An 11540-nucleotide genomic window follows, 5' to 3' on the forward strand; every position below is an offset into this window, starting at 1 on the left:
AGGAAACTCTGACCCACCCTGGGAATTATTGGGGATGTTCTGGCCATCTCCTCTCCCCTGCTGTCCTGCATACCAAACGTTTGCTACTGATGATCACACCTAAACAATAATTATTATGACACGCCATACCATGGCATGTCGATAGATAAATATATAACGGTACAATTTATCGTCGCTATTGCGTTAATTCAATTCCGTGTGACAATTTAGATTTTAGAACAACCTATATTTATCCGAGGTAGTACGGTATATTTACATGGCCAACTTACCGACTTTTACGACATGTTGATGCACAAGTCCTTTACGTGCTAAGTGTCACGGTTCGATGCATTTGTTTAACGCAACGGAGTTAGTTTAGTGCACGGTCATGCACGAGATATTGCAACATAATAACTGGAAGCCGAATTGCGTGTGTTGAAGCGACCGGGGATCGACAGACTGGTGAAAGGTATCGCACCAACGCCGGACGCGAGGTGGACGAGATAGGAATCAAAATGGCCCAGTTCCCCAAGTTTTTAACCGTGTGCTGGCTTTTCTTGGTTTGGAATATTTACAGTGTAGAAGGCATTGATCTCAGTGTAGAAAGTTTACAAGATTTACCCCTAAGACTGTACGAAAAAGAGGAAACTAGTTTTGTTTTCAACTTTAATTTTTCGCAAAATAATCTTAACTCCGTCTTGGTTCGATTTAAAACGCTCAAACCAAAAATCGCAACCATATTTGAAAAAGATACGTTTTTATTAGCAGAAAATGTCTCAGTAAAGATAATAGGTCGTTTGCTTGGACGAACAAATATGACGATTTTAGTAAATACGTCGGATATTTCTTCCAGCACGTATACCAAGGGAGATAACTCTAATTCAAGCTCATGGTACGAGTTGCAACAAAAATTCAGAATTGTTGTAAGCCGAAAAGAAAGAACCGTTGACACGATATTTACCGTAGTTGTGATAATACTGGTGATCACCTTGAATGCTGCGATGGGTTGCAAGGTTGAACTGCTGGTTGTCAAGGAAACGTTGAAGAAACCAATAGCACCTATTGTTGGATTCCTGTCACAGTTTATACTTATGCCAGTGGTAGGATTTTGCACAATCTAATTAAAATGTGGATCTAACAGCAGCCAGTTGGAGCTCATGTCCACCAATCAAAACCTTACTTGCAGAATCATGCCAGTGATTTAAAAATAATTTGAAAACATTCCGAATTATATATACGACATGTTTCGTGTGAATTACGAATGCCTTAAAACATGTTTTATTTTATAAAAATAAATAATTTGTAATGTAAAACTGAAGACTGATTTAGTTGGGGTTTTTTTCATAAATAAATAAATAATTTTTAATGTAAAATTGAAGACTGATAACCCATCCCGTACGTATTGGTATGGTTCGCTGTACTGCGGCCACTAAAATAGACTCCCCCGATATTTTTAGAATTTGTATGCTCCCAAATAACGTTATAAAAGGCGAAGTGTAATTGGTCAATATTTATATTATTATTTACAGACGAAATGTTACCTGGACATTGGAGACTACGCTGTGGTGTTAGCAATCTGATTAAAATTAGTTCTACTGGTCTAAATAAGGCATTCGTAATTCACATGAAACATCGTATACCCTCAGGATAATTCGGAATATTTTCAAATTATTTTCAAATCACTGGCATGATTCTGCAAGTAAGGTTTTGATTGGTGGACATGAGCTCCAACTGGCTGCTGTTAGATTCACATGTAATAGTGAAGCTAATTTTAATTAGATTGGATTTTGCATATCTTTTAATAATTAATATTTTATTTTATTTATGTGTATTATTATTATAAAAAAAAATATATATAATGTTAATGCTATTATAATTATACTCTTGATTATTATTGTTTTGGGTGTGTGGGTATGGTTATGTAGTGGTATTAGTGGTAGTAGTAGTAGTAGTAGTAGTAACAACAGTACCGTAGTAGTAGTAACAATGGTAGTTGTAGTAGTAGTAGTAACAGTAGTACCATAGCAGTAGTAGTAGTAGTAACAGTAGTAGTAACAACAGTACCGTAGCAGTAGTAGTAGTGACAACAGCAGTAGTAGTAGTAGTAACAGTAGTAGTAGTAGTAACAGCAGTACCATAGCAGTAGTAGTAGTAACAGTGGTAGTAGTAGTAGTAGTAGTAACAGCAGTACCATAGCAGTAGTAGTAGTAACAGTGGTAACAGTGGTAGTAGTAGTAGTAGTAGTAGTAGTAACAGTGGTAACAGTGGTAGTAGTAGTAGTAGTAGTAACAGTAGTAGTAGTAGTAACAGCAGTACCATAGCAGTAGTAGTAGTAACAGTGGTAACAGTGGTGGTAGTAGTAGTAGTAGTAGTAATAGTAGTAGTAACAGTGGTAACAGTGGTAGTAGTAGTAGTAGTAACAGCAGTACCGTAGTAGTAGAGAAATAATGGTTATGGAGTCACGTTTTAGTCTATTTTTAAAGGTACTTCAATGTCACAGACTCTTGTTTCACTTTGTCGTATCCAGATTTGTTACAGGTTTGTAAATTAACCAAACTTAGTGTCTATTTTTACGGATTAAAACTAGGGTCTATAGGTGAAAAATATGCCTTAGTGTTTAAAAACTAGGGCCAGTCCCTTTAAACAAGCTTCCATTTCGTATCATGTTTGTGTCTCGAGTGGAATAATTTTTGATTTTCATGAGTTTTAGCGGGTGACAATGAAAATTATTTCACAAGGGATATATATTTAGTATCCATAATTGATTTAGTTTATATCATTCAACTTGTTTAGTTGATGTTCCTTTAAGGTCTAGTGCACCATTCGATGACATCATCGTGTGACATCAAAATGTTACATGTCAGTCTTTCTGCCAGAAAGACATTTTTGGGTATGACGCTATGGAATTGAATGCAACGGTTGCAACCACAGTCAACAGGGGGCCTGAGCGCAGAAAGGAAATAAGTTAAAATTTGGGGATAGGGTTAAGAAAATCATACAGTAATGATAAGAGTAATTAATTTTGTCACAAGGTTAAAGTGACAGACCCTAGTTTGAAAACACTTAGACATATTTTTCACCGTGATCCTAGTTTCAACCCGTAAAAACGGACACTGAGTGTGGTTAATTTACAAACCTGTGACAAATTTGGATACAACAGAGTGAAACAAGAGTCGGTGACATTGAAATTCTATTTTTGTAAAAAATGAATAAAGCGTGACTCCATAATCATTACTTCTCAGACGCATGTGCGTTTTTAAAAATATGAAAAATGCATTTTGTGGTATTGGAAACACCAGGATGACCTGAAACACTTCGAATGTACGGAAATGGATAATCTAAACAAAAAAATACATGTAATGTTTGATTTCAATGATCATAAACGGCTCTAATAGTAAAAAAAATCTGCCTTTGTGTTTAATAACTAGGGTCTGTCCCTTTATAACTTCTAAAAAAAAATCTGCAAATTTTTTTGGCTATATGCATGGCGCCATATCCGTTTTACCCTCTGGCAGAAGCCCTGCATGTTATGTCGATGTGTTACATGTATGTGTAATATTATAGGCTCTGTCTGTCCATCCATCCATAGGGCTCATACTGGGAATCATTTTCTTTTAGCCAATTTTCGCATATATATGAAGAGTATTTGCTTGAAAATTAGTCAAGAGTGGCTAATTTATTTTTTTAAATCCCGGCCTTGGTGGCGTCGTGGTTAAGCCATCGGTCTACAGGCTGGTAGGTAATGGGTTCGGATCCCAGTCGAGGCATGGGATTTTTAATCCAGATACCGACTCCAAACCCTGAGTGAGTGCTCCGCAAGGCTCAATGGGTAGGTGTAAACCACTTGCACTGACCAGTGATCCATAACTGGTTCAACAAAGGCCATGGTTTGTGCTATCCTGCCTGTGGGAAGCACAAATAAAAGATCCCTTGCTGCTAATCGGAAAGAGTAGCCCATGTAGTGGCGACAGCGGGTTTCCTCTCAGAATCTGTGTGGTCCTTAACCATATGTCTGACTCCATATAACCGTAAATAAAATGTATTGAGTGCGTCATTAAATAAAACATTTCTTTCTTTCTAATTAATTTTTTTTTTTTTAAATTGGCCAAATACCAAATGTAGCCACTTCAGGGCTTCTAGAATTTTTTTAAAATCCACAAGCCATGGGATCAGTGATACAATGTATACAAAAATATACTAGCCACAATTAAAAATTCACTAGCCCTACTTTACTTTAACTTAATACAATTTTAACTTAATACAATCAGATATTTCACCTAAAGAGGGAGATAGAGCTTAAAAACACTAACATTGGGGATGGGTGGTGGGGGGGGGGGGGGGGGGGCAGGATATTCATGTTTACAAAATAAACTTATAACTGCAACATTTCACTAGCCGTCAGGCATGGCAATAGTAGTTATTTACATTGAATATTACTAGCCATGGGAGTGGGGCTGCCATAATCTAGAAGCTCTGGTAACAATTCACAGTAATTTTGAGTAAATATATTAATGATTTTGGCGTGTGACGAGGTGAGCACATTTTCAACTACGTGGAAATAGTTTTGCGCCAGCACGCGTGAGTGGGAGCAATTGCTCGCGTCAACCTTAAGGACTGATGTTTAAAAGAAGGAAGGAAGGAAATGTTTTATTTAAACGACGCACTCAACAGTTTATTTACGGTTATATATATGGCATCAGACATATAGTGAAGGACCACACAGATATTTAGAGAGGAAACCGGCTCGCCACTTCACGGTCTACTCTTTTCTATTAGCAGCAAGGGATCTTTTATATGCACCATCCCATAGACAGGATAACACATACCACGGCCGTTGATGTACCAGTCGTGGTGCACTGGCTGGAGCGAGAAATAGCCCAGTGATCCCACCGACGGGGATCGATCCTAAACCGACCACGCATCAAGCGAGAGCTTTACCACTGGGCTACAGTTGTATATAAATGTATCATGTACATGTACATTCATGTTATGTTTATGGTAAAAGCATATTTCTCATTTCACAGATATCCTTCATGTTGGGATACTTCCTCCACTTTGACCCGGGGATTGCGCTTGGATTTCTTGCCACCGGTTGCTCACCAGGGGGCTCTGCTAGTAACATCTACACATATTTGCTCGGTGGTGATGTTTCTCTCAGCGTGACGATGACTCTGGTTAGCACAGTTGCCTCCCTTGGTAAGAGAATCTATCATGACTGTAAAAAGACTGTCCTGGGTTTGTAACATAAATCAAGGTCAGGGCTAGCTCAGGCTATGTAGAAAATTTCGCCAAATTATCTATTAAATGCCAAAAATTGCAGAAACACACATAGTTTCAACAAAACATCAATTATTACATGCAATTCTTTTGCCAAATTAAAATAATAAAAAAAGAAAGAAGGAAATGTTTTATTTAACGACACACTCAACACATTTTATTTACAGTTATATGGCATCGGACATGGTTAAGGACCACACAGCTTTTGAGAGGAAAGCCGCTGTCGCCACTACATGGGCTACTCTTTCCGATTAGCAGCAAGGGATCTTTTATTTGCGCTTCCCACAGGCAGGATAGCACAAACCATGGCCTTTATTGAACCAGTTATGGATCACTGGTCAGTGCAAGTGGTTTACACCTACCCATTGAGCCTTGCGGAGCACTCAGGGTTTGGAGTCGGTATCTGGATTAAAAATCCCATGCCTCGACTGGGATCCGAACCCATTACTTACCAGCCTGTAGACTGATGGCCTAACCATGACACCACCGAGGCCGGTTTAAAATAAAATTTGCCAGTGGCGAGTGGCATTGCTAGCCGTGAAACCTTTTAATGACTAAAAGTTGCATACTTTAAATATAGTGTTTTTTGTGTGTAATATCAGTGTCTGTATCTGCAGTGTGTTTCTGGTCATCCATGGGAAAATAGTCTTCATAGTGAAAATGTTCAATGCAGTTTCATTTTGAGCAATCAAATACATTGTCCTTGTACTGAGATAAAAGATATCATTTGTTTGGACTAGTGAAAATATTGGCAGACAAATAGATTTCTAGATGTACATGCCCAGTGGGCTAGTGATAAAATTCTGCTTATTGGTCTTCTGTCGGTCCAACCGGAGAGTACTGATAAGATATTAAACAAGCTTCCTTCTCATATGATGTTTATGTCTCGTGTGAAATAATTTTCAGTTGTCACAAGTTTTAGCGAGTGACAATTTTTTTTTTTTCACTCTGGACATAAACATGTTATGAAGTGGTAGCGAGTTTAATATCCTATTATTACCCATAATCGATCTTAATTTATATTGGTCAACTCGTTTATTGTATTTTTTAGCTGTTTTTGTCCATGTTTCTTTTTGTCTTCCTGTTTTTCTTTTTTCAGGTCTGTTGGAAACCATTTTAAAAATTTTATATTAATTTCTATATTTCACTATATTTTAAATGCATGTGATCTAGTTCCAGTTTGAAACTTAATAAAGCCATGATTTTATGGTTTATAACAATATTCAGTATGAATTATATGTATGTGTCATTAAGTGGAGAAATAGTGTAAGGGAGGAATGATCAGGGGGAATAACTTGGATGGGGCTAGCTCTGGGTTAACTTCAAACTGTAGAAACTCAAAGTTATTTTCCAATAAAATGTCAATTATTTCAAGAAAATATATCGCAACATTAAAATACATTTTCACAATTGTTTTTAGCATGCATAACTGACGAATTTGTCTAGTGCCAGAACTAGCACGGCATGGGTGAACAGTCCAGGGGGAATTACTCTACATAGAGTCGAAGTGTTACATTGATTAAAATGGTTTTTAGTAAGCGTTCTCAAAGTCTGTGTTCATATTGTTTTTTTAACACAGCTTCACAGCTCACACTGGAATGGATTTTGGTTTAGCCAATTTTCAGTGTATTTGCTTAAAAATTGATAATTTAGGGAATATTGTATTAGCAAAGACTAAATATGGTAGCCACTTGGTAGCCAATTGGCTAATTTGGCAATATACAGAGTGATTGTCACATTGGACATACAATTTATATGTATGTGTCTTTTCCAGGAATGGCGACAGCGGGTTTCTTCCCTCAATATTTGTGTGGTCCTTAACCATATGTTCGACGCCATGTAACAGTAAATGAAATATGTTGAGTGCGTCATTTAAAAATAAAACATTTCCTTCCTTTTTCAGGAATGTAGCACAACCCGTGCAATTGCCCATGACAATCAGCAATGCTCTGGAGATTGCCGTGGAGTTTTTCATGCTCCACAGCACTCTTTTTTTCTTCTTTTTTTTTGCTGTGGACTATTCTGATGTCTTCCCAATGACATGTTTTTTGGACGTGACATTTTCTTAAAGGGACATTCCAGAGTTTGCTGCATTGTAAGATGTTTCCAACTAATAAAATATTTCTATGATTAAATTTACATAAATTACATACGGTATATTTTCTTGTTTAGAATATCAGTGTCTGTATATTTAATGTGTTTCTGGTCGTCTGAATATTTGCAAGAAGCCCAAACTGGATTTTGTCTTCAAATAATTTCTTACATAGGAAAAAAATATTTTATGAAATAAAATGAAATTTAACCTAGTACAAATATTAGAATGATCCAAAACACGTTTAATATACAGCCACTAATATTTTATGCAGAAAAATATATTTGATATGTAATTACAATCATTAAAAAGTCTCTGTTACAAATGTAGTCGATAACATCTTAAAAAAGTGCAGCAAACTCAGGAATGTCCCTTTAATTGCAGGGGATGGTGGCGGGTTTACTCTCTTAAGACTATATTTAAAAATAACCAACATGTTTGACATCCAATCAACATGCTCTAGTGGTGTCGTTAAACAAAACTTTAACTTTAACTTTTGTTTCAGGAATGATCCCGCTCTGGCTGTTCACGGTGGGAACGAGAGTCCTGTACAAGGACGCTGAGATCAGCATCCCGTACACGAACATCTTCATCTCTCTAATCGGCCTCATCCTGCCGATCGGCGCCGGGCTCCTCCTCAAGTACAAGAAACCCGCCTGGGCCAAGATGTTCGTGAAGATCATCAGACCGGTCACCGCCATATTCCTCATCTTCGTGTTCACGTTCGGCGTCTACGTCAACCTCTACATCTTCGACGTGCTGGCTCCGATGGTCATACTGGCTGGAGCCTTGCTGCCATATTGCGGCTTTCTTTTCGGCGCAATTGTTGCTGTCGTCACGCGACAGTCGAAGAAGAACATCATAACGATCGCCATAGAGACGGGAATACAGAACACTGGTATTGCCATCGTTTTGTTGAGAGTGTCTCTCGAGCCGCCCGATAATGACCTCGGTATTGTACCGCCGGTGATCGCGGCGGTGTTTACGCCAATCCCTCTCGTGATTGCCATCATTGCCTTGGAGATCCGGAAGAGGTGTTTCACGAAGAAGACACAGATAACACAGGGTAATGACAACAGTCACGAGATGCTTTCTGACCGACCAGAACAGGACTCCCCTGCTAAGAAGTCCAACAACGACAAATACGAGATGCTTTCTGCTGTACCAGACTCTCCGGTTAAGAAGTCTGAAAAAGACAGTGACATACCGCAGGTTGATGCCTCAGGACATCACTGACACAAACGAGAATCAGTTTTGATGCCAACACTATGACATTTGCACCTTCATTCTTTATTGACTTTAAACTATACATGGGCGTAGGAAGGTGCCAAAAAAGATGGGGACACACACACCAATATATATAAATACACGTATAAATATATAAATACCATCACTGCTTTTACAAAGTTGGGGGGACACATGTCCCCCTTGACCCCCCTACCCCCAACGCTTCCTACACCAGTGCTATAAACAAGTGTAGGTTAGGTTAACTAATCTGGTATAGCCAAACCAGTTTAAAATGTAAGTGTGAACACAATCTTTTTCACTATGCCAATATACATGTAGCTAAACAGGTATAGCTAAAACACATCGGTTTGTGGTTTGTGTGACTAAAACACATCGGTTTGTGGTTTGTGTGACTAAAACACATCGGTTTGTGGTTTGTGTGACTAAAACACGATTGGTTTGTGGTTTGTGTGACTAAAACACATCGGTTTGTGGTTTAGTGAAACTCGTATGACTAAAACACATCGGTTTATGGTTTAGTGAAACTCGTATGACTAAAACACATCAGTTTGTGGTTTAATGAAACTCGTATGACTAAAACACATCGGTTTATGGTTTAGTGAAACTCGTATGACTAAAACACATCGGTTAATTTGTGGTTTAGTGAAACTGGTATGACTAAAGCACATCGGTTAATTTGTGGTTTAGTGAAACTGGTATGACTAAAACACATCGCTTTGTGGTTTAGTGAAACTGGTATGACTAAAACACATTGGTTTGTAGTTTAGTGAAACTTGTGTGACTAAAACACATCGGTTTGTGGTTTAGTGAAACCAATATGACTAAAACAGCGTAAATGTAATTGTGAAGGCAAACTGTTGTAGCGAACAGCCGATCATTGTTTTGATGTCTTGCGCAAGTGTGGATAACTACACTTCTGCTGTATACCAGTAGGCCTATATAGCTATCACATGTGTGAATGTTTGTCACTTCCAATCAAAAATGTTTTAGCTAAACCAGTATAGTTAAACCAGTTTAGCTTGTGTAAGTGTGAACACTATAGATCAAGGTTTCTGGCAGAGAGTAAAATGGGTATGGCATCATACCCGCATTTAAAAAAATATTTTTTTACCTTTTGACAAAATTAATGACTCTTACAATTACGATATGATTTTCTTATCCCTAACCCTAAACCTAACCCATTTTCTTTCTGGGGCAGGGGCAGCCCCCCCCCCCCCCCCCCCCCCCCCCACATCCTATTGACTGCAGTTGCATTCAGCACACACACACTGTAAATGTTAAATATCACAGTGCCATACCCAACAATGTATTTCTGGCAGAAACATTGTAGGTGTATTATGTGACTTCATAAACAGGGTGAGAGACCAGTGTTCTGCTTGAACGAAAGAAAGAAAGAAATGTGTATTTCTGGCAGAAACATTGTAGGTGTATTATGTGACTTCATAAACAGGGTGAGAGACCAGTGTTGTGCTTGAACGAAAGAAAGAAAGAAATGTATTTCTGGCAGAAACATTGTAGGTGTATTATGTGACTTCATAAACAGGGTGAGAGACCAGTGTTCTGCTTGAACGAAAGAAAGAAAGAAATGTATTTCTGGCAGAAACATTGTAGGTGTATTATGAGACTTCATAAACAGGGTGAGAGACCAGTGTTCTGCTTGAATGAAAGAAAGAAAGAAATGTTTCATTTTATGACGCACTCAACACATTGTATTTACGGTTATATGGCATCAGACATGTGGTTAAGGACCACACAGATATTGAGGAAAGAAACCTGCTGTCGCCACTTCATGGGCTACTCTTTTCAATTAGCAGCAAGGGATCTTTTATATGCACCATCCCACAGACAGCATAGTACATACCATGGCCTTTGATATACCAGTCGTGGTGCACTGGCTGGAATGAGAAATAGCTCAACGGGCCCACCGATGGGGATTGATCCCACACTGACCGCGCATCGATCAAGCGCTGTACCACTGGGCTACGTCTCGCCCCCCTGCTTGAACGAGTTTGATAGATCAAACTTAGCTGTTGGTCCTTGGCAATTATTGTCTCGCCTTTATCATGAATGTTTTGTTTAACGACACCACTAGAGCACATTGATTTATTAATCATCGGCTATTGGATGTCAAACATATGGTCATTTTGACACAGTCATATAGAGAGGAAACCCTCAATATTTGTTCCATTAGTAGCACAGGATCTTTTATATGCACCATCCCACAGACAGGATAGCACACACCACAGCCTTTGATATACCAGTTGTGGTGCACTGGCTGGAATGACCTTGGTCATGGATTTAAAAAGGCGAAATATATATGTATTACTTTTCCAGCAGCAGCAGTGACAGTGTCGATTTTTGCATTAAAGTTTAATGTTAAACTTACAAGTTTTGCATTAAAGGTTAATGTTAAACTTAAAAAATTTTGCATTGAAGTTTAATGTTAAACTTAAAGTTTCACATTTAGACCAGTTTCTCACAATCTATAAGTCCTAGGTCAATGCAACTTGGTTTATAGTTGCACCTGTGGATTTTCATCACACCGAAAACATTTATGGTAGGCGAGGGTTTCATTCTGCAGAATTTCTGTTTTATTTTTAAAATCTTTAAAATATTTTCTGAATGCCTGCTGTAAATCTGCTCATCTATGGTATGGTATTTGTTCCATGAGTGTGGTCAGAGCCAGATTTAGACTTTGGGGGGCCTGGCGCAGGGGTCCAGGGCACTTCAGGTTCGGGGGCCCCTCAACATGGAAACTAAATTACATGACAAATAAAAAAAATCAACTAATTTTATAATTATTACATTGTTTTATAAGCGAAGGCTTTAATCAGGGGTGCCCCTGTGGCAAGGAGGCCCAGGTCAATTGCCCCCTTTGCCCCCTTAAAAATCCAGCATCGAGTGTAGTCCTTGGTATTTTGTCCATGGGTGTGTTCCATGGTAT

General features: G+C 38.4%; 1 protein-coding gene across 1 annotated transcript; it reads left to right on the forward strand.

The window, feature by feature from the left end:
- The first annotated feature begins 264 nt into the window (after positions 1-264).
- LOC121388582 (ileal sodium/bile acid cotransporter-like) lies at positions 265-10379 on the forward strand. Its single transcript, XM_041519978.1, has 3 exons — positions 265-1079; positions 5004-5175; positions 7854-10379. The coding sequence occupies exons 1-3, from the start codon at positions 495-497 to the stop codon at positions 8582-8584; spliced, it is 1488 nt and encodes a 495-aa protein (XP_041375912.1). The 5' UTR covers positions 265-494; the 3' UTR covers positions 8585-10379.
- Positions 10380-11540: the final 1161 nt, after the last annotated feature.

Source organism: Gigantopelta aegis, chromosome 14, assembly GCF_016097555.1.
Source record: "Gigantopelta aegis isolate Gae_Host chromosome 14, Gae_host_genome, whole genome shotgun sequence".
Taxonomy (NCBI): Eukaryota; Metazoa; Mollusca; class Gastropoda; order Neomphalida; family Peltospiridae; genus Gigantopelta; species Gigantopelta aegis.

Excerpts from the sequence above, each read along its gene's own strand:
- LOC121388582 (XM_041519978.1), top strand. The coding sequence starts at position 495 with ATGGCCCAGTTCCCCAAGTTTTTAACCGTGTGCTGGCTTTTCTTGGTT. Across the intron at positions 1,080-5,003 it reads AGTTTATACTTATGCCAGTG|ATATCCTTCATGTTGGGATA; the intron begins GTAGGATTTTGC and ends CTCATTTCACAG. Across the intron at positions 5,176-7,853 it reads TAGCACAGTTGCCTCCCTTG|GAATGATCCCGCTCTGGCTG; the intron begins GTAAGAGAATCT and ends CTTTTGTTTCAG.